This window comes from Bombyx mori, chromosome 11, assembly GCF_030269925.1.
Source record: "Bombyx mori chromosome 11, ASM3026992v2".
NCBI lineage: Eukaryota > Metazoa > Arthropoda > Insecta > Lepidoptera > Bombycidae > Bombyx > Bombyx mori.
In genome coordinates, this window is record NC_085117.1 from 2,836,386 (window position 1) to 2,860,660 (window position 24,275).

At 37.4% G+C, this 24,275-nt stretch overlaps 1 protein-coding gene across 2 annotated transcripts; it reads right to left on the reverse strand.

The window, feature by feature from the left end:
* Window positions 1-306: 306 nt before the first annotated feature.
* LOC101741417 (uncharacterized) lies at window positions 307-19,978 on the reverse strand. Of its 2 annotated transcripts, XM_012693083.4 has the most exons (7): window positions 19,619-19,967; window positions 11,338-11,445; window positions 10,137-10,252; window positions 6,389-6,457; window positions 5,003-5,117; window positions 3,472-3,598; window positions 307-2,694 (listed from the first exon to the last, which is right to left on the reverse strand). In XM_012693083.4, exons 1-7 carry the CDS (start codon window positions 19,690-19,692, stop codon window positions 2,083-2,085), a joined length of 1,221 nt encoding a protein of 406 aa, XP_012548537.2. In that variant the 5' UTR covers window positions 19,693-19,967; the 3' UTR covers window positions 307-2,082. The 2 variants fall into 2 exon arrangements, with proteins under 2 accessions (XP_012548537.2, XP_004922250.2); XM_004922193.5 differs by lacking the exon at window positions 6,389-6,457 and having other exon boundaries at window positions 19,619-19,978.
* Between the last annotated feature and the right edge of the window lie 4,297 nt (window positions 19,979-24,275).

Here is a 24,275-nt window from a genome sequence, read left to right on the forward strand (position 1 = left end):
AGTCCCCTATAGTCTGATTTCAGCTCCACAGGAACCTTTCTGACAACCATGTGCAACGATGACCACTCACCATCAAATGGGCCGTACGCTCGTTTATATATGAAGGCAATAAAAAAAATGTTTGAAATGGTTTGAAGTGTGGGGTAGCCGTTGTAACTAAACTTGAGACCTTAGAACTTATATCTCAAGGTGGGTGGCGCATTTACGTTGTAGATGTCTATGGGCTCCATTAACCACTTAACACCAGGTGGGCTGTGAACTCGTCAACCCATCTAAGCAATAAATAAAAATATTAAAAAACACATATCTGATACAAAGAAAAAAAAAACAATGTTTTATTAACTATTAATATACCAATTTGACAAAAAAATAATATTATATTTATATATAGAGAACATACATAATGCATTTCACAAAATAACAAACCTTCCTTGAATGAATGGCCCCGATTTTATTAAATAGTGACAGGTCAGTGACGTAAACAATTTTAGATACATTACCTACATACACTACAGTCCCAAGACTACACTTCGCAGCTCACTTCGACATTCGATTTTATTGACAGCTGTCAAATTTGACATCTGTCACTATTTAATTAATTCAGTCGCGTCTCTATCAGTGTTACACAGTAAAATGGAACGCGCAGTTTTTAAATAATATCTTGAACATTCAGGATTTCTTTTTAAATATTTAAGAGTGCAGCGTAAAGTGTTGGGGGGCGCGAATGTCGGACAAATTAAAAACACAAGACATCGACTATTTCAGAATATTTACGTTTTTCTTTTTTTATATTACAAAAGGCACATGCGCCAATTTTATTTTATATTTATAATTAAGACTTTTTTTTTCCCTAATCATTTTAAATTTTAATAATTTAAGATTTAGATTTAATTTGCGTATGATTTCTGGATTTTTTTCTGTGATTCGCTTCAGCAGCTCGAAATCAGAGGCTTAATGTCGCATGTCAATGATTCCAAATGTTTTACGACAAAATTTACTATCAACGCTACTAAAACAATTTTTTTTTTTGTCTTGGATTCGATTGGGAAAGGCGAAACTACAAACATATCCTAATAAAATCGATTTATGCAAAAACCAGAACTGAAGAGTCCAGAAAAAATAATACTATGTATATTTAAAAAAAAACGATCAACAAGATGGCATCAATTCGGTTTGGGCCGCGTGCTAATAGTACCTTTGTCTAGCAGTAAATCTTATTAGTAAAACATATTGCATTGCCTACGATCGTCCACACAATAGTAACTATGAAGTAAATTCATAAACATCACATACCATTCGTATTCCAGTTAAGTGAGAGACTCTTCGAAGACTTATAAATTGCTTCTCGAACATAAATATATCGTTTTTGGCTATATTATTAATAAAATAATTTGCCAACTGTGAACACAGCTCGTTTTAATAGTACAAAAGTAATTTCAAGATGAGATAATCCGAGTTGGAACATCGAGGTACTTCCCTATTGACATGTCATTGTCTACTTTTTATGTATGTTAAAAACTTTATAAGTATTCAACATTACATTACGTTAATGGTCACAATAAACAATCATTGTACATACATATCAAGTTAAAAATTCAATAATTTTATTTGAATTCGAAGCCAGTATTCAACTTTGTGAAAATTCATATAATTCCAATTGTTTTTTTTTTTTTCGAAATTCCACTCTTATGAGCACAAATAACTCAATGATTTGATTAATTTCGCGAATCATACACATGATAGCATCGTTACAACTTGCAGAGCGTCGGTACTTTCCCAGATGGGCTCACAATGCCCACCGTTTATAACAGCATTATACAAAGTCGCATTTAATATAATGATGATGATGCATTATTTATAATGGTCTTTTGTAATATTTTGGGTCTTTTTAAAAACTATACATTTAACTTTGATGAATCTTTAGCGTTCTTTGTTAGTACAGTTCTGCTGTGCACACACAAACATAACGGCTGGAGTTTCTTTTCTTTTAACTCTGTTTGTTTACTGCGATACACCATAGACTCATCAGATCCGTGAAAAATACCCAAAAAAACCACAAGGACCACCACTTAGAAACATCGATTACGTAACAAAATCGAAGCCTAGGTACTTTTTATTTTTTCTCCGCACCCTGGACGCTGCTTTCTTGTCATCAAACTCATCGTTGTCATAGGAGATTGCATTCTCGATGACCCAATCGTCTGGTTCGGTTTTGATGTCGTCCCGCCCCGAAGACAGTCTCTTGCGTTTCTTTTTCCCGCTGCCCTCCTCTTTGACGCGTTTCTTGGGACGATCCTCAAGCACCAGATGCTGGTACTCCTCGACTATGTAGTTCTCCGGCTCGTAGCTCGTGGTTATCTCGACGCCGACAGACGGATCGACGTCTGGCAGTATGTAGTAATTCTCAAAGTCACCTTGTAATGTTATCTCGTTCACATCGGCTGTGAAATGTCTCTTCTTTTTCCCCGTACTGCAGTGTTTGATGTAAGCGTATTTATTCTTCGTTTCCTCCGGTATTATATTCACGATCCACTCCTGGTTCCCCGAAGAAGGTATCTCTTTGACTTCCTCCATTGATATCTCTTGTTCTTCGGCTATTTCGTATATAAAGTTCTCCGGTATGGCGTTTTCGTCCATTATCTGTAGCACTTCGCTGGCCGGCTGATCGGCTGAAGTCGATGTTTGTGGTATTATCTGTAAACAAGGCAATGTCAATGTCAGTTTAGTCATTGTGTACATTTTCTTATTCGAGAATATGGAGGGTAGAAGTAAGGAGCATCATCTTGTATAGGGGACAAGTTGAAAAAGTGTTCACCTGTAAACAGAGTTATTGTTGGGAAACGCACCGAAATAGCGCTAGTGTAGGAAGTGGAAATGATGTGAATATAGCAGTTTTAAGCGGAGTGAAGGGTGCTGAGTTGAAAAATTTAATATTTTTCTTGAATTGTGTAGTTAAAAAGTATAGAAAAGTCTCAACTATTCAGTTTTATTACTATTTACCTAGGAAGTGTTTATTTCCTTCTTAATTTAGCACTTTACTCTATTGGTTTATGTTGCCGCTTTTTAAATCTTTCCACTTGCTACAGTGGCGCCACCTTAATTGGCTTCCCTTCAGCTGACACTTTTTAATACACTGAGCTGGTGCTCATAATTTCTACCCGCCTTAATTGGGAATTAGCAGTGCCACAGATTACATAACAGACGCGGAATGTTTAGAGCGCCATCTATTGGTGAAAAAACGTATGAAATCGAAGCCTTAAGACCTTATGAGATAGTGTGAAATAAATCCGTAGGGTGGTCTTTTGAGAATAAGCAGCGTGGATTCTACAGGCTTGCGAAGTTGGAACATCTCGTTATCTCTCTCGCACGCACGTCAATACAGGTGACCGTAAAACCGAAAACGTCCTTTGAGATATTTGACAAGCAGGTCACGGCTTAAAAATATTTCAAATATTTTCTCACTTTTCTCACCTCTATGGTCTGCTTGGAGTCTTGCATTTTGGTGATGACTTGTTCCGACTGGGTTATCGACGCCTCAGCCTTGTCAGTTTCCACCTTCACGACCCAAAGCTGTTTCCTTTGGAGATTCTTCAGGGACCTGAGTTCCATAAAAATACACTTTAATAAATGAGCTAACGGTCGCCCACGGGTCGAAATTCGACTAACATTTTTTTTGAATGGAAATCGGTGTAAAAATATATGACTGTAATTATGTAGGAAGATATTTGTATACTTTATACAATGTAATAAATAATAACATTTATAAATTATGCAATCAACTCTAACAATGAACCTAAAACTAACAAACCTTACAAAATAACAATAATAATAATAATAATTTAATAACTAAAATATATTATTAAAAGGTGTTCCTTTAAGCAAGGTTCCGAAGATACTGACAGCATTCCCCCTTGGAATAGTTAAAGTTTGAACATTATTATGGTTTTATTATCAAATAATTTCCTTCTATTTTCACAGATTTCGCTAAAGCTACACTATGGACAAATATGTAAAGTTAAAGACAAACAATATTAATCTATTCTCAATTTGACCAGACTTTAAACAATAAACAAAAGAATATATGTGCGTGTGTGTATGTCAAATACATGGTGGTACTGTGGGCAATGTTTTATTTATTTTTGATTTAATGTACTCTTTAAGCATGTGCATAATTAAAAAATAAAATTGGGTCCGGTGCTCCTTCTCTATATTCTTTATAAATGTGGAAATTTTCATACTTCTCTGTCCGCGCAATGATTTATGTCAACTAAGGTTAGCATCAAACCTCTTTTTGTGGATGTCATTAAGGCGATTAAGAGTCATCAGAGTATGGGCAGCAGTGTTCTCTGGATAATGTATATGAGTACAGCGGTCACTAATTCTAATTTAAGGTTGACGAGGCGTTTCAAGCTACCAAATTCCCGCCTCTAATCCTCACGAGTCGCACTCTATCTGAGGGTCGTGACTATCTGTTTCCATTATTTTTCCCTGGATGATATTTCGCCATCTTCCTCTGTTCTCGGCGGTGTCTATGGCATCGTAGACTATGGTAGCCAGAGTGGTGCAGATTTGGTTGGACCAGCGCATTGGCTTGCGGTCACGAGATATTTTGCCAGCAATCTTACCAGTTACCATCAATTTCTGGCAATGTGATTATAGACTATCCGTTATACGGTACTTTTTTTATTGCTTAAATGGGTGGACGAGCTCACAGCCCACCTGGTGTTAAGTGGTCACTGGAGCCCATAGACATCTACAACGTAAATGCGCAACCTACCTTGAGATACAAGTTCTAAGGTCTCAGTATAGTTACAACGGCTGCCCCACCCTTCAAACCGAAACGCATTACTGCTTCACGGCAGAAATAGGCGGGGCGGTGGTACCTATCCGTGCGGACTCACAAGAGGTCCTACCACCAGTAAGCTTGAACATACAAGTACATACACATGAAACTTCTTTCTCGTTTCTCTCAGGATAAGACAATAGAATAGAATCAACTCACAGATATCCTAACGTGTCGACGAGTTGTCTGACGTTAAGTCGAGATATGTTATCAGGGTTCTCCTTGTTCTGGGGCTCGACGCTGTAATTGTGATCCATTCGAACGATCTCAGCGACTGTGGACAAACAATAGCTCGTATCAACCGAGAATCTCATACGTTGTCATACATATCGAGGAGTTTCACGTCATTACGGATCCTCCCGATCCACTAACGGTGCTTATAGGTACCTCAAGCACGGGTCATCGTTCTCGTCGAACCCGTCGTCTGCGACCAAGGGCTCGACGAGTAAATTAACCCACAGACACAGCCCAATGAGTTTCTCGCCGGTTCTTTTCAGTGGATCGCGTTTCCGATTCGGTACTAGAATCTGCAAAGCACTGCCCTTGCTTGGGCCAGTGCTAGCAACGTTTTCAGGTTAGAGCCCCGTGAGCTAACCTACTTGTTCTGCGAATCTAGCATAACCCCTCGAGCTTAATTGAATAGGTCAAAAAAAATAATGTCAATTTACATTTTCGATCATACGTGTGACCACGGAGAATAAGTATTTGCTAAATGCTGCATTTCAATTAGAAGATGACTATGATATATGCTTCGCGACACAAATTACTATGAGCAAAGTTATTTATTTATTTGATCTTGAAGATATCTCAAGTTTGATCTTTGCCTTTTCATTGCAGGGTTACAGATCTGGTTGAGAAAGCGGTTGGTGGCAGTAGTGCGGTTCACGCCACCCATGACCCAACGGAAAGTCACATGTGGTCGCGATCCTCAGAAGTGAGTGAACGATGAAGAAAAAGAGGTGTCGCGTAGATAGCGCCATCTATCGCACAGGAGGTGCAGTCACTGTGGTGAAACTCGTGGGTAATCATCGTTACAGATGGCATAAAATTATCTTGAGTTCAGCGAGCCGCCTTAGATACTGATAGTTGTTATTTAATGATAACCAGTCCACAAAGTTTCGCGCCGTATCTTCTCAGCGGGTCGCGATTCCGATCCGGTGCTAAATTCTGCGAAGCACTGCTCTTGCTAGGGCTCGTGTTAGCAAATTCTCTCAGGTTGAGCCCGTGAGCTCACCTACCCGCGTGTAGTTGGAATAGCCTCTTAGGGTACTAGCGAATGGGTATAAGAAAAAAATGAATAACAGTATCATTTTTGAATAGAAAAGACTTGTTTTTTTTGTTTCTTGATAATTATTTAGCCCTCGCCCGCAAAACTATTCACGTAAGACAATATCTCAGCCTAATAACGACGGTAATGTAGCTATCTTTCTACAAATATAGCTCATAATGTTATTATAACAGATGGATTTGTGGTCTGCTGTTTAGTATCAACGCCTACTGGACTTAAAATCGTATTTTAGTTTATAAGGTACAAGCTGAGAGTACCTTTCGGCAATTTCATGGCGAATTTCTCGAATAACGATTGAAATCCAGTTCCGGATCGGTACGCCGACCCTGCAACCACCAATAAGCAATGTGAGACCGATTTTTTTTTATATAATTATATCTATCTGATTCGAAATATTTCCGTATTTACGTCGCAACGCAGCCGTGGATTCAATTTTGAAGATTAAACAATAATCTTGATTGTAATTTGACATTATTGAGTCTTTTTTTCTTTTTTTTCCCTACCTATTCTAGTAACCTTGAGGGGTTATTCTAAATTCGCTGAGCTAGTACATGAGCTTACGGGGCTCAAACCTGACGACGTCGCTAGCACGAACCCTAGTAAGAGCCGTGCTTTGCAGAATCTACAACCGGATAGGAAACGCGACCCGCTGAGAAGATCCGGCGAGAAACTCAGTGGGCTGTGTCTGTGGTTTAATTTACTCGTCGAGCCCTTCGTCGCAATATATTTGTACGTAACGCGCGTTATATGGAATCATATAAGCGCGTTATGCGTAAAAACTTTTATAACGCGAAACCAATCCGCCGCGTTACAGGGGGGATTACCGTTTTTCGAAATACCCACGAGACGTGAACACGATTAAAGTCGATTTTACGAAATTCCTTTGCGATAAATAAAACTGTAAAATGTTTTACATACGTGTTTATTCTCAATAATAATCGATGGAGGATGTTTTAAAATTTTCAGATGTTGCATTTATTTTTACCAAAGTTTAATGTTCGATTTTAATTACACATATACAGAAAAAGCAGTTTCTTTAATTTATATAGATTGTAAAGTTTGTTGGGTTAATTAATTGGTAAATAAAGTCTAATGTTTGAATGTAGTTTTTATTTTATCCCCAAAAATGTTAGGCGGTCCGGCAGTAGGGAACTTTCCCCTACTATTTTGACGTCTTAAGTTATTTATAATCCTTTGAGGGCGAACCGTCGATACATCGACTCTCTGTTAAGGCGTATTATGCGATCCTAAGTATTAGCGCACGCACGTATAACCATTAAATTATTTTCTTGTAAGTTTAGCATTGCTTTTTGAATATTTTTAAATTTTTGCTTTTATGAAATACATAATCCCAAAAATCCCTTAACAATTTATGAAAAATATGTTAAAATGAGCTCACCACTAAAAGGATCAATTCAGACACAAAATAATTAGAGGGTACACGAAAAAAATAAGATATTAAAATAGAATTTCGTAAATAGGTTATTTTATTTATTGCCCTTTTAGGCTGACGAGCTTACGGCCCACCTAATGGTGAGTCGTTACCGTCGCCCATGGACTTCAGCAATGCCAGGGGCAGAGCTCAGCCGGTGCCTACCAAAAGAAAATCAAGTTTTTAGAAAATGTCGCTTATAGAATCTTCGCTTTTTGGCGGGTCGTAGAGACATAATTAAAATTACTTTTGAGATTTATTATAATGATATAAACGTTTAATATAACTGACGACAACGACGCATACTGGTGGTAGGACCACTTGTGAGTCCGCGCGGGTAGGTACCACCGCCCTGCCTATTTCTGCCGTGAAGCAGTAATGCGTTTCGGTTTGAAGGGTGGGGCAGCCGTTGTAACTATACTGAGACTTTAGAACTTGTATCTCAAGTTGGGTGGCGCGTCTACGTTGTAGATGTCTATGGGCTCCAGTAACCACTTAACACCAGGTGGGCTGTGAGATCGTCCACACATCTAAGCAATAAAAAAAAAGCATTCGAAGCGTCAGAAATAGTAAATACGAAATGTAATCGTAATAAGGATTTTATTACAATATTTTTTTTACAGCAACCATTGTTTTCAGCGAAAATCTTATACGAATTTAATTATGTTTTCTTTTGTATTTCAACTGGTAAATCTTATTAAGTGGTATTATGTGTACTTTGACATAAACTTTATAGTGTACTATTTTTTTATATTGCCCTTGTAGGCAGACGAGCATACGGCCCACCTGATGGTGAGTGGTTACCGTCGCCCATGGACTTCAGCAATGCCAGGGGCAGAGCCAAGCCGCTGCCTACCATGGCATACGCTGTACTAATGGAGTCTTTCACGTCTGAAAGCAAACAAATGACCGAGTACACTTAGTGATGTCCACGGACCCACGTAGCCGGGTGGGTCGTTTAATTGAATTAACATTCTCATCCATCATCCTCTATAAAGATCGGCTTTGCTAATGTCAATAGGACGTTAATGTCAATACCATAATGACAGCTGACTAATTTGAAGCTGAAAAGCCTCTTGTGAGCATATTCCTGACGTAAAGCAGTAATGCGTTTCGGTTTGAAGGATGGGGCAGCCGTTGTAATACTGATACCTTAGATCTTATATCTCAAGGTGGATGGCGTATTTACGTTGTAGATGTCTATGGGCTCCAGTAACGTGGGCCGTGAGCTCGTCCAACAACATAAGCAATAAAAAAAAAAAAACTTATAGTAACTTCATGTTTCGTGAAGCCGCAATGTAATTAAAAGTTGACTCGCTTTGTTACGCGATGCCGTTGAACCCATATTTAAAGTTGTGCTACACATTGCGTGCCCAAAAAAATATAAAAATATAAAGAAGAAGATAATTTTTATATTGGATTTTCTGTTTTATCGTAACAGGGACCATTGTTTTCTTATCCGGATTAGTTTTAGGACACATTCTGCCCTCTCAACTACCTACGGCATAAACAAAAGCACCAGCAACCGAAGCTATTGCATTTCTTTCTCCCTGCCTATGCTGATAGCCTTGAGAGGCTATTTCAGCTTTACCCTAGCGTGTAGATGAGTTCACGGGGCTCAAACCAGAAGTCTTGCTAACATTGGCCCTAGCAAGAGCAGTGCTTCGCAGAATCTACCACCGGATCGGAATCGCGACCCACTGAGAAGATCCGGCGAGAAACTCAGCGAGCTGATGCATAGGTTAGGTTACATATCGAACTCTTTGTCGAGTTCTATCAGTACGGTTACCGTGGTCCCTAAGCCTGCTCCTAGTTAAGAGGTGAAAGCATGTAATGCAAAGTTTATTGGATCTGATGGATCCGTAAGGACGTGGATGTAATAGTCTGGCTTGGCAAGCTGTATAGCAAACCAGCACGGATAGAGACCACCATCCTATCTATTTATGCCATGAAGCAGCCATATGTCTGGTTTGAAAGCTGGACCTTATCAGTAGTTCTTAGTAATCAGTGAAGATGTAGTAAAATTTAAACCAACCACACTGTTTAATAACATACAGGGAGCATAGAGTAGGGAAAGAGAGTGAAGATATAGATCCTGATGGTACGGACAGGTGCCACCACGCTGCCTATCTTCGCCGTGAAGCAGTAATGCGTTTCGGTTTGAAGGGTGGGGCAGCCGTTGTACTGTAAAAACTAACACACAGAACTCGTGATTGCCGACGGAATTGACATGGTTGATGTCTATAGGTTCTGGTGACTACTTAACACCAGGTGGACCATGAATTGGACCATTCATCTTAGCAAAAAAACCTACCAGAAATCATTTTGTAAAACACTTGATTCAAGTTTCAACGTTCCTCAATTAAATCTTACTCTTATGTTCTTATTAACCATTATACTCTGAATAATGATGCGAACAATTCTCTCGTAGTGTGTTTATAATCAAAGTCTTTGTCAGCAGTAATTGGCATTGGCATTGCAATTGTGACTGACAAGACTGGCTCCAAGTGTATTTCAGTGTCTGATAGTTTAAAAAGTCCTCCTGCGAGCATATTATACAAATCAATACTCACTTCTAGTGTCTTCAGCTGATGGTGTCAATGCTGGTGGTTTTTCTTGCACGGTCAAGAGTTCGGGTAGCATCGGGGAGTCAATCCATAGTCCCTGGTTGTCCAGCTCAAAATGGTATCTAAATAAACCAATATAATATTGTAAGCATTGATTTTAATTCAAGAGACGCAATTGTGAGGGTGAGTTGTGTTGACGCAATCCCTGAGGGAAAAATTTAAAGAAATGAAAGTTCTCACTATGCCATACCAGTACATTTTTGAAAATTTGATGTATGTTCGTAAACATATTGAGGAGTTTCCTAAAAAGTCGGACATACATAATAGAAATACTAGGAACAAACACAAGCTTGTTGTGCCGATGAGTAGGTTACATAAGATACGAAATTCATTCGGATGTTTGTCTGTGCGCCTGTACAACAAAATCCCACAAGATGTTCAGAACCTACATATACATAGGTTTAAGAAAACTATTAAAGAACATCTGTGCAATAAAGCTTATAGTAAAGTCAATGATTATCTAGAAGATTGCACAAAGTGGGAATGAGTTGCTCGCTCTGGGCATTTCAATATTGTAGTAATTGTTACGTTATAATACTCATTGTAAAAAAATCAAATTAATTTTTTTTTATCTAATATTAAAAAATTAATAAATAATAAATTATTATTTTAAAAAAAAAAGACATGCCCTCTGAGTTTCTTGCCAATTCTTCTCAGGACGGAGGCTAGTTCTTGTGAATTGGCGGTAGTTCTTTTGACGTTCAACAAGTATGTACTTTCATTTATGTTGAATTTTTTTTTTTTGATTTGATTTGATTTGTGGGTACCGTTAATGCACTGGTGTTCTTCAGAAACACATTTGACCTCAGTACACAGTGCAAAGCTTGTATGAGAGAGCAGCCGGTGTCTTGTTTAAAGATGTTGCAGACCAAATAACTTAAATACCTTATCATCTGAAGGGTACCTACTCCCTGAGTTTGTCAACAGCCTGACAAGAATTCCCACTGAAACGCCTTGGTCATAACAAAAAACAACACAACATTTAATATTAGGTAACTGAGGAAGAGCTCACATTTACAAGGCAATCTTTTAAAGTTCAACAGACAAATTAACTATCTATTTGACATCATTAGTATCACAATTTGCCACAAAAACAATCTACTGTGTTGATGTACAGATCCAATTTAAGATAATCAAGTGAACATACCCACACAGCTGTAAGCTGACATGCCTCCAGAGGCATTCACTTTGCTCATGCATAGCACCATCAATCCATTCCTGCCGTTGGAGTTCATTGTCCGATGTCACATTGGCACTGAAATGATGATTAAAATCATTTATTTTCCTGTTATAATCACCGAAGTTAACAAGTTGCCATCGGTGGAGTGTACTATGATACCATTAGGGACAATTACCCTACTCGATTCTCTACATATTATGTCATATCTTTTACATATTATGTTGCTTTGAATGGTGATGTAACTATTATACAATAAAATACACAAAAGGATATTAATTATCCCATGTTACAAGGTAAGTGCCCTCAGTTTTTCTACAAATGGAATACCACTCAACATAAGATGGGCCATCAGCGTGACATCTAGACAGATAAATGGCTACCATAGGGATGTAATTGAGGATTTCTTAAGATATTTCTATGTGAAAAATTAGTAACAAATTAGATTTAAATAGTTTTCACTGAATTTAGATATAAATTAAATTCGTACAAGTGCAAGTAAACAAAATAGAAATGGATAATTTGATTCATTCCTAACCCTGAAGACTGTAATCAAAAATAAAGCATGTAAAAATGGAAATAGGACAAATGTAATTGAATACAGCATTTAAAAACAATTCCAATAAGGTCTTATTTGTTATCTTTGGTATACATACACATTAAATTTCTTCATTGTATTTTTTTCTATATATTTTTCTATTATAGTATGTTTATGGAATTTGTTGCTATTAGTGCAAGTCTTTTATTTTACATGTATGAATGTATTTTGTATTCTTTGCAGGCTCTGGACCTTTGCAATGCATACATACTTATAGTACTTTAGAAGTTTCCTGTTTTGATCCCATGGGTATTTATCACATTTTTTGGGTTCTTTTAGTCTAGGTTTAACGAAAATACTGTGCAATATCCAATTGTCGGTAGTATAGGGAGCTTTCTCCAATTTAAAGTTTAACTGATATTAGCTATGCTTTTTGTTTCAATTGCACAAGTCCTCTGGCGTTTTACCTAAACCTCTTGCTAGAACTGTGCTCCTGACAATCACAATGAATATTCCGTAACTCATCTTACCTATAACTTAATTATATCCTGTATATGCAAATTATATTTCATGCAGAATCAATTTTTTATCCCTCTTCTTTTTCTTCACCTTATCTCACTAGGTGGGGTCGGTACAGCTAATTTTTCTCTTCCATTCTCTTTTATCAGCCGTCATCTCGACACTCACTCCTTTCTTTCTCTCATATCGTCATTCACACACTCCATCCACATCTTCGGTCGGACCTCTTCCCCCTCTACCTTGCCCTCGATAAAGCGGCACGACACGAGAACCCTCTCATCGTGGCCGCCGGTAACTACATTCCCGATCCTGCGGACAGAATGGAAAGCAGTCGACGTCGCCCAAAACACGTCATCTCGGATCCTCCCGATCCACTAACGGTGCTTCTAGGTACCTCAACCACCGGTCATCGTTCCCGTCGAACCCGTTGCTTGCGACGAAGGGCTCCACGAGTAAACTAACTCTCAGACACAGCCCACTGAGTTTCTCGACGGATCTTCTCAGTGGGTCGCGATTCCGATCCGGTGGTAGATTCTGCGAAGCACGGCTCTTGCTAGGGTTTGTGTTAGCAACGTCATCAGGTTTGAGCCCCGTGAGTTCACCTACACAAGTTAGGGTTACGCTGACATAGCCTCTCAAAGCTCTCAGCTAAAACAAAAATCTACCTTGCACTACCATTTCCATACATCACCTAGTCACATACATCTTCCCTCTACACATCACATGTCCATACCACGCTAACCGTCTGCTCTTTAATTTGTTGCTTACCGGGGCCACTTTCACACTTCCTCTACTTTCAGAATCAATTCTTTCTTTATGATTTAATAATAAAACTATATTGTTGTTTTTAGGTCCTATGCATTCACATGTTATACAGTTCTTCTTCTTCTGTTTAATTTTGGCTCGCGCGGCTTGCGCATTTGCCACAAAGCAAAATAAAAGCTTGGGAACTACGTAATAAAAAATAAAAAATACGGATTCGCAAGGGAGAGATTAGGAAAGTTAGAGAATATATGAAGATACATATATAAATAAGATTAATTAAATATGTACATCATTAGATAATATAAATAAAGACAATAAACTGTATACATTAGGAGAATTCATAGATAAAAGACACATAATGGAAGTAGGAAATGGAATACGTAATGAAATCAAATTTAAATAGAAAGAAGAGCAATCATTTAGAGAGCAAGAAAAGAAAATGTGATTAACGTCACAAACTTCAGCACCGCAATCACAGGCTGGATTATCAACAATTTTGAATTTAAAAAGATGGGCTGGAGTGGAAACATGTCCCAATCGCATGCGAATGAGACATGTTGTTACACGTTTAGCGAAATGAATTTTGAAAAACCACGGCTTTGAGGGTATTGCGGGTTGAATAGTACTATAAGATTTCCCTTTTGACTGGCTTGATTCAGTCCAGCTACTCTGCCAACTAGAATGAAGGAAATCTTGAGACAAGTTCACCAAATCACATGTATAATTTTTAAAAGGGAAAACATCCCCACAAGTTATAGCTTCCTTGGCCAAGGTATCAGCTATTTCATTACCTTTAATTCCACAATGACTTGGAATCCAAGCAAAGCTGATCTTTAAATTGAGATTCATGCACTGAAAAATTATATTTCTTATTTCTAGAATTACGGGATTCGAATTACGAGATTTAAATGGGAATCTCATTAAAGCCTGCAGAGCGCTCTTAGAATCAGAAAAAACTATTGTTTGGTTCAATTTAGCTAGTAAAATGTATTCTACAGCTTTTAATAAACCCACACATTCACCCGTAAATACAGATGTTTCTTTAGGGAACTTCACTTTTTGAACAATCTTGTATTGGGGATGATATACACCGATACCAACACAACTGTTTTTTATTTTAGATGCATCGGTGAAAATAGAATGATATCCTTGCCAGTTTTCGTTCACAAGGGATTTGAATTCAGAATTAGATTGATGACGATTTGAACTAAGAAAATTTAAATTAACATTCGGATTCAAAATTAAAGAGTCATAACTAAAACAAAATAGAGGAAGATAATTAGAACAGTGGGTAGGAGACTCTAATGATAAGAATTTTCTATAGCTTACTACAAGACGGGGAGGCTGCTTATGTTTCCAATATGGAGATGTGTTTATATGTTCACAAAGATAATTCAACTTTGATCTCAATGGGTGATTAGAAAATTGAAACGAACGGAATAGATATCTATCCGATAAATATTGTCTGCGTAAATACAGAGGCGGGTCATTACATTCTACTTGTAAAGCATTTATGGGGCTTGACTTCATAGCACCGCATACAATTCTTAAAGATTTTGACTGCATTAAATCAAGTTTTTTAAAGGCAGAAATATTGCCAGGCCCTAAAATAAAAGTACCGTAATCAAGAACACTCCTAATCAATGCATTGTAAAGTAGCTTTAGACAAAATGGGTGAGCACCCCACCAAACGCCCGAAAGACAACGCAAAATGTTCAAGCTGCGTTCACATTTCGAAACTACGTAATTACAATGAGGAATGCCTGTGAGTTTTGAGTCCAAAACAACACCAAGAAATTTTACTTCTTTTTTTACAGGGATTTTAAGGTTCTCATAAAAAACATTAGGTTCTGCTGGACGTCGCATTCGACTAAAAAGAACAACACTACTTTTGGACGCAGACAAATCCAAACCATTACTATCCAGCCATTTTTTTAAAAGGCACAAATTAGATGTTATAGCTACACTAGCTTCTTGTACTGACTGACTGGCATTATATAAAAGTAAATCATCAGCATATTGCAAAACACTTATACTACCATTAAAAGAAGATTCCAAGTCATGGGTATAAATATTGTAGAGAAGAGGACTCAATACTGAGCCTTGAGGAAGGCCCTTAGTCAAGACCCTAGAAACTACAGAGTTATCATCGACCGTTAAAGATAAAGATCTATCAAGGAGTAAATTAATGATAATATTAATAAGTAACGGAGGTGTTTTAATGGTAAGCAACTTATGTTTAAGTACAGAAATTACAACATTGTCATATGCTGACTGTATATCTAAAAAAGCAGAAAGTATTGATTTATTTTCGCTAAAAGCAAGTCTAATATCCGTAGTAAATATACTGATACCATCAAGCGCACTCTTCCCTCGCCTAAAGCCATATTGACTTTCAGCCAATAAGCAATTACTTTCGACAAAAAATTCAAGTCGATTTTTTACTAAATGTTCAATTATTTTCAATAAAACTGATGAAAGAGCAATTGGGCGATAGGATAGTGCGTTATCAGACGGTTTATTCGATTTTAAAATTGGAATAATTATTTGTTCTTTCCAAAACATTGGAACAGAACCAGAAACCATAATATGATTAATAATGTCTAAAAAATAAGTTTTCGCATTATCAGTCAAATTTGAGAGAAAAGAATAAGGAATACCGTCCGGCCCCGGAGCTGAGTCCCGAACAACCGAGAGAACACCCTGCAGCTCGTTAAAGGAGAAAAGAGAATTCAATTCTGAGTAATCTGATATTGGAAGAGGAATGTTGTGAAATTGTACTGAAGGAGGAGATAACTTACTTAAAAACTCATTTGCTATAGTGTAAGGAAGTACAGTAGATTTAGATTCTTTGTAAAGCGATCTAAACCTATGGATTTTCTGCCAAACAGCACTAGGCTGGATATCAGGCGAAATTTCAGAACAAAACTTTCTCCAGCTGTCAAACTTTTTTTTCTTAAAAAGTTTACGGGTCTCAGTGATAGATTTTGAGAGTAAATCGAAATTTTCAGAACTAGTATATGCTAAATAATTCATTTCAGCTTCCTTTCTACTTTTAATGGCCTCAGAACATTCATTGTCCCACCAAGGTGGGGAGGGGATTTTACCCTTAGAGACCCTCTTAACTGGAAATGATTCATCCGCTGCTTCAATCAATATTTTAGTGAAGCTGTCAGCAGAACAGTAATCAGACTGCACCTGATTAATTTTCATATCTACATTTTGTTTAAATACATCCCAGTCGTTGTTTCTGATACTATATTTCATTCGAGGTTTTTGAGTATTCGTATTAATATTTTTAAAAGGCAAATTTATTATAATAGGGTAATGATCACTACCAAGCGTCGACGAGAAGGTAGACCAGTTAAGAGAGGAAGCTAAATTAGCCGAACAAATAGACAGATCTAGAACATTTGAACTCGCTCTAGAACGTGTGGTGGGAGACCCAGAATTCAAAACACATAAATTATGGTAATCAATAATTTCCAGTAATTCACTGCCATAGTAATTATTAGATGGGCTGCCCCAAGACATGTGACTGCAGTTGAAGTCACCCATTAGGAGGAAAGGTTGAGGTAGATGAGAGAGAATAGAAGAAACTTCATGAAGAGTAGCTAAGGAAGGGTGAGGGATGTATATAGAAGCATAACAGATATTATTGACTTTAACTGCAGTAATAGAAAAAGAATCACTATGTAAAGGGATAGAAATTATTGAAAAAGGAAGATGAGACTTAATGAGTATGCCAACACCAGCATACCCATCTGACCTGTCTTCTCTTACAATAGAGAAGCCAGGAATTTTAAATGGAAAACCTGGCTTAAGCCAGGTTTCTTGAAGACAAACAATGATGGGATCTAATTTATTTATCAAATAAATTAGATCAGGTTTTTTGCTGACAACGCTGCGGCAATTCCAATGAACCACCTTGGCCATGGTTGTTAATAATACTATTTAGAATATCAAAAATAGGGGCAACGTTGGACGGTGAAGAAGACGAAGAAGATGTAAAATTGTTAAACTGTGATAGTAATTTTATCAGTAAAGTAATAATATCTGCTATAGATTGAGTATTCTTTTCGGGATCCAAAGCACATCCATTAGAGGGCTCTGGTGGATTGTAATCTCTTATTAAGGATTCATGTGACTTTCTATCGTATCCTTTTGTGACTCTATTAGAAAGAGATTTTGGCTTTATGAAGACAGTTTTTTTATATGATGTTAGTGGTGACGATTGATTGGGAAGGTTGTAAGAAGAATCAATCAGATTCTTTTTCAAAGTAGAAGGAGACGATACTACAGAAGAATAAGATCGATTGATAGGTGGATGTAATTTTGCAGATTCAGCATATGAAATCGAACTTTTGGCCATGGATTCTTTAATAGAGCGTTGTCTTGCATGTTCGGGGCAGCTCTTACTTATAGCTGTATGTGAGATTGATGAACAGTGTAAGCACTGAATCAAATCATCATCAACAGTACATGAATCTCCAGAGTGTTCCTGTCCACACTTAAAGCAGCGTGGCTTAGATCTACACTGGCTCTTAATATGACCATACCGGCAACAATTGTAACATTGTATGGTTGGGTAAATATATAAATCTACAGGCAATGCTGTATAGCACATATATATTCTAGTTGGTAAAATTTGTCCATCAAATGTAATGACCACTGTCTCTGTATCATTAAACACGGTATTACCATCTATAGTTTTTTTAACTTTTAATCTTCTAGTTTTTAAAATTCTACCACACCCTATTGGAACAGAAACATTTTCGATAATTTGCTCTGGGCTTAAATCAATAGGAATCCCTCTTACAATTCCCATTCGAGTGATGTTAAAAGTAGGTATAAGAGCTTTATATTTGTTAGCTGGTAATATAGAATTTTGGATAAAATTGTTGGCATCTGAATGGTTATTAAAAGCTAGAGAAAGTCTGTTTCTGCCAATTTTTTTTAAACTACCGTTGACTATATTTTGGAAGCTATTGTGTTTTAAAAATCTACCAAAAATTACAGGATGTAAACTTACATTGTCATTTGGAGAACTTATGATCTTACTAATGTGGACAACAAAGGGAGCTGCGTCAGAAGGTAAGTATAAACGATTAACATTATCTGAATTAGGTGTAACTGCGGCGTTGGAGTCAGAAACAGTATGTGAAGATGGGGAAGAAGGAATATTATGTGGAACCGACTCAGTAACATTAGATTCACAAGAACAATCTGTGCCATGATCTAAATTTTTGTTGTTCCTCTTCCTTTTTTTATTGCAGTGTCTGCAAGTCTTAGGCGTATTTCTTTTACGTCTCAAAATCGACGTGCTATTTGACCCATCAGTATCCATACTGGAGTCACATGAAATAGTTACATGATGTGCGACCGCAGGGGGAGAACCCCCCGGGTCTTCAGGTTCATTCATGTACAGTAAAAGTACAAAAAAAAAAAAAACTTACCCTATAAAAAATATATATAAACAAAAACTAAAATCTAAATATAAATAAAAGTATTTACAGCTTAAACAAACTTTCCTAATCTATTTACACAAAAATTATCAAATTATATTAAAACAAGAAAAAAAAGACACCCGCCACGATCGAAGTTCCCTCGCGACTCGTTAATAACCTATGGACTGTCATGTTATACAGTTGTGGACAGTAAAGTTCTACAACAGAAAATTCTAGATATGCATCAATTTAGTATGTAAAGTAAAATTCACTGAACTATTACATTATGAGTGTTGGTTGTTTTCTTTCTTTCTAATAGTAAATATAGCTACAAATGGACACGATTATTGCACAAACAGATAGTTATAAGCTGAATACAAAAAAAAATTGTTTCATAATATGATTCTAAGCAATGGTCACTTCTGTTATGTTCTTAATTCTAACTTTTGAGCATTCAGGTGAGGTTGTGTATGATTTGCCTCTCAGAACAAACATTCAATATTTTGACCAAACTTCAACATAGGGTCTCTTGACTGGAAAATTCATTGATGTTAAGATTTAAAGTACACGGCAACTTTTTTAATTTTCTTGAACGTTTACAACGTTTTAAATTTATTTCTGGTATAAAAATAGCTCTATAATCATTAACCACTATTTCCTTCAATCAACTGTTATCGTTCCGTTATTTGTAGTAAATACTTAATGTTATCGTTATTTTCGACAACTCATTAGAATTTTAATGTCATAATCATAAGTACAGGAATTAATCTTAAATCTTGTAACATTCATAAATTACTGCTTACATACACCAACTCATGTATAGTGATAAGAAAATAGAAACACATATCTGTTTGCCGCCCTTTTTTGTTTAACTTTTGGAGGTCACGCGGCCTACCATATAGTGCCATAGACTAAAGAATCAACCCTCTTAGGTTAAAAATAGCACGTAATTAATAGATATAATCTAAAATTAAGGACTTACTTGTAAAATGAGAAGCTGCAGACCACATCATATTCCAGATTGCAGCCTTCGACAACGCACTTTTGTGCGGTCATGATTAGGTATCAATGGCGCGTCACCAAAATTGTACACGAACAATTCACATCGTAATTGAAGTCCGATTTATATTATAAACACATTTAGCGCGTAAACCAACTTTCAAACAAACTAATTTTGATGGGTCCTTTAGAAATTTATCAATCAAATGTCGTAATGACGTACATGTCACGAAAAGTCGAAAATTTTAGCAAACGCCGTCAAATGTCTGCCATGACATGGGACTTGATGGGTGATGTAATGCGCGGTCAACACGTACTGGCAACATTGCTTAGCTCGGATTCCTGTTTTTCAATATCGATTTTATCAATTGCGGTTAATCGAGTTTCTCAAATTTTATTTTTTAAATAGGACTTGTAAATTAAATTTTATTATATTTAACAGATATACAATATTTTCAACGAAATAAATCCTATGATATTTTCAAGAGGTATTGCGATAAAGATTCGAATTAAAAAAAGGCATTTTAAAATTGAATAATAACTTTTATGTCATCGAGTATTAATAACATAAATCGATAAAACGTGTCCGTAAACTCGGCCTCTTTCAAGGGCTACTTCTTAATTTGGAAGCCTTTAAGCAATTTTAGCAAGATCTGTGATTTACTTTATCACATTTTATAATGTCTGTGGACCCTAAAACAATCGCTTACATTAAATTTAATCTTATTTGTCCGCTTTAGCATCTGATTAGAGTGTTCCATATTTTTTGTTTGATAGAACTGAAATACAAACAGTATTGTTTTTTTCAGTTTTTGTTTCTGTTACTTTCCCTGAGAGAAACGTCAAAATATTTTGTTATAACGGTTCCTAATAACCATTACATACAAAGTTGCACAATTATTACTACGAAAAAGAAAATTGTATTATCAGTTTTTCATTTCGTTGTTTAAATACTTTGAAATGTGAAAATGAGCTTTAATCAAAATCTACAACTTAAACAAATTTAAAATCGAAATTATTTCTCCAGTATCGATTCTATTATTGCCAGATCATTATTTTTCAAAGACAATAATTATTTGTAATAAAAATACGTCAGCAGTGAAATATTTCCGAATTTATTCATGCTATTTAACTAAATGCATTTAGGTATAGATTATTTTATGGAAACAGAATAATTTATTACTTAATATACCGAAATTAAAATTTAAAATTTTCTATGATACAATTATTGAAGAAAATTATAGTAAGATCACTAACCATAGAGTATCCACGGTTGGAGATGATAAGATAGATATGCAAATTATGGAATTTATGGCTTTAATTTAACACTTGAACTTTATTCGGCTCTATTGGCTTTGTATGAAAATATTCGTAATTATTCGCTGGTTATAACATTTTTATACCGCTGCGGCTTTTTTTTTCCTACCTAAGCTGATGGTCTTAAGAGACAATATCAGCGTCACCTGGCTGGTAGGTAAGCTCACGGGGCTCAAACCTGACGTTGTTGCTAACACGAACCCTAGCAAGAGCCGTGCTTCGCAGAATCTACCATCGGATCGGAAACGCGACCCATTAAGAAGATCCAGCGAAAATCTCAGTGGGCTGGCTGTGTTTGTGGGTTAATTTACTCGCCGAGCCCTTCGTCATCAAAAATAACATTTTTTTATCATTCATTGGCCACGATCTCAGAGCGTTCGTTATGCAAACAACCGTGAATGAAGTGTACCACAATAAGTTCGCACGTTACCGAATGACCGTGGGTTGTTGCGAAACCTCCAGTTTTATTTTCTTTATACCTCGAATATAACTTAAAGTTAATATTTTTATAATAAGAAACTCCGTTCCTATCCGGTGTCCCATGACACCACACATATTTTTTTGCTTAAATGGGTGGACGCACAGCCCATCTGGTGTTAAGTGGTTAATGGAGCCCATAGATATGTACAACGTAAATGCGCCACCCACCTTGAGACATAAGTCCTAAGGCTCCTATAGTTACAACGGCTGCCCCACCCTTCAAACCGAAACGCACTACTGCTTCACGACAGAAATAGACAAGGCAGTGGCTACCCGTGCGAATACGACCGAGTAATTACGAAAATTATAATTTTGCGCGTTTAATTTTTATTACACGATTACACGATCCCTCACCGTGGAAGTCAATCGTGAATATTTGTTAAGTACGTATTTCATTAGAATAATTGGTAACCGCTTGTGGGATTCGAACACCGGTGCATCGCTACATACGAATGCACCCGACCTTTTATCCTTTTAGGCCACGACTACTTCCAATAGAGTAACTTACATAGAGTAACTTTGAAAATTTCCCTTGGCCCAACCTTGAAAAATGAGTTTGAAGTTTTATAGATGGTTTAGTGATTTAGTGGTTCCAGTATTTAAATTGGAACTCGTCACTGACTCTCTGGATACTACACAGTGTCGTGACATTATCATAATCACAAATACTGAACATGAGAAATGTCCACAAAAATATTTTTCCTACTGTTGGACGGTTAAATTTGAGGGTATTGGGTTCTGTAGGTGAGGGGCTATTTAAAAACACTGCTTCATGGTTAATATAATTATATTGCAAACACTTTGTACACAATTACAGCATTACAATATTTTATTTTTATAAATCCTTAAGATGTTTTACTGTCTGTGTCTAGATGAGAAGTCCTAGTCATGGCTGAAAAGACAATCATCTGTTTTAAACATTTAAATAAGCATTCCAATATTCGAAAACTGTTACTTCACATGTGACAAGTGTTGCATTACTTACATATTCAAACTCCAACACCTACCATTCGCTGGTACCTTAAGGAGTTATTACAGCTACTCGAGTGTGAGTAGATGAGCTCACGGGCTCAACCGGAGAGAACTTGCTAATACTAACCCTACTAAGAGCAGTGCTTCGCAGAATCGTTTCAAGATTCTCACTGATCATTTGGAGCCTCTGGGTCTGCGGAGGGACTTCAGTACCCTCTGTATTTTATACCGTATGTTCCATGGAGTGCTCTGAAGAATCGTTTGAGAGGATACCATCATCTCGTTTTTACCATCGCACCGCCGGCCACCTGATTAGAGTTCATCCATACTACCTGGAGCCACGGCGCTCATTCAGTGTGTTTCCAGAGATCTTTTTTTGCCACGCACCATCCGGCTTTGGAATAAGCTCCCATCCACGGTGTTTCGGTTGATATGGGCCTTCTTCAAACGAGGCTTGTGGAGAGTATTATACGGTAGGCAACGGCTTGGCTCTACCCCTGGCATTTCTGACGTCCATGGGCGACGGGAACCATTCACCATTTAAGTGGACCGTATGCTCGTCTGCCTGGACAATAAAAAAAAAGAATCTACTACCGGATCCGAATCGCGACCCGCTAAGAAGATCCGGCGAGAAACTCAGTGGACTGTGTCTGTGGGTTAGTTAGTTCGCTCATGGAACTCGCCGATTAAGACAATGAGTTCACAACATCAAAACAGTGTGCGAGTTATTTAACGTTCTCGATAGCGTAAAAGTGACTCAAATTTGTATGCAGTTATAGCGTTTGAATACGTTTGCCGCTAGGGGTGCTGTTCCAATTGCATACAAAATTGGATTAACTTTTACGCTATCGAGAAAGTTAAAAAACTCGCACTAAGAACACTGATATGTCGGCCTACAGACATCCATTGTTGGTCTGTGCCAAGGTTGTTGTGCGCAGCCAGCAACCGTCGGATTCCCGTGACCTTCAACAGGTCATCAGTCCGCCTCGTGGAATATCCGCCCAGGTACGGTGTCCGCGCGATAGCTTTGTTTAACCTCAAAACTACATTGAAACGTCCCTTTAAATCTCTAATAATCTTGTGTTTTTTTTTTCCATCTTTCAAGTCGAAACGAATTGATATGATTTTGCAAACCATTGATTTGATTCTGAGGTCTGGTGAGTCCGCACGGGTAGGTACCACCACCCTGCCTATTTCTGCCGTGAAGCAGTAATGCGTTCGGTTTGAAGGGTGGGGCAGCTGTTGTAACTATACTGAGACCTTAGAAATTTACGTTGTAAATGTCTATGGGCTCCGGTAACGACTTAGCATCAGGTGGGGAGTGAGCTCGTCCACCCATCTAAGCAATAACAAAAAAGAAAAAGAAACAGCGTTTTGCGTTGGATTTTCTCAGCGGGCCGTGATTCTGATCCGGTAGTAGATTCTGCGAAGCACTACTCTTGCTAGGGCTAGTGTTAGGAAACTCTCTCAGGTTGAGCCCGTGAGCTCACCTACTGGTCCGCGCGTACTTGGAATTGCCGCCATGTTTTTTTGAAAGCGATACTGTTAGGTAAGGAAATTAATACAGCTGATTACCTTGTATCCTCAACAAACAACTCATTCGCGCGGGAAGCTACATTGGCCGTTTTCCAATTACAGCACAAGAGCGCATTATGCGGCACAATGCTCAACTAAGCTTCAGCATAATTCGGCATTGTGCGTCACTGAGTCGCATTATGCTCTGTAATTAACCATTACTTAATGGTAGTTTTCCAATTACAGAGCATAATGCGACTCAGTGACGCACAATGCCGAATTATGCTGAAGCTTAGTTAAGCATTATACCGCATAATGCGCTCTTGTGCTGTAATTGAAAAACGACCATTGACATT

What these genes read in the sequence shown, in the direction of transcription:
- LOC101741417 (XM_012693083.4), bottom strand. Translation starts at nt 19,692, where the DNA reads ATGACCGCACAAAAGTGCGTTGTCGAAGGCTGCAATCTGGAATATGAT. An exon ending in GTCAGCTTACAGCTGTGTGG is followed by an intron (nt 10,253 to 11,337) that starts GTATGTTCACTT and finishes TGGTTTATTTAG; the next exon opens with ATACCATTTTGAGCTGGACA. An exon ending in GTCGACACGTTAGGATATCT is followed by an intron (nt 3,599 to 5,002) that starts GTGAGTTGATTC and finishes TATGGAACTCAG; the next exon opens with GTCCCTGAAGAATCTCCAAA.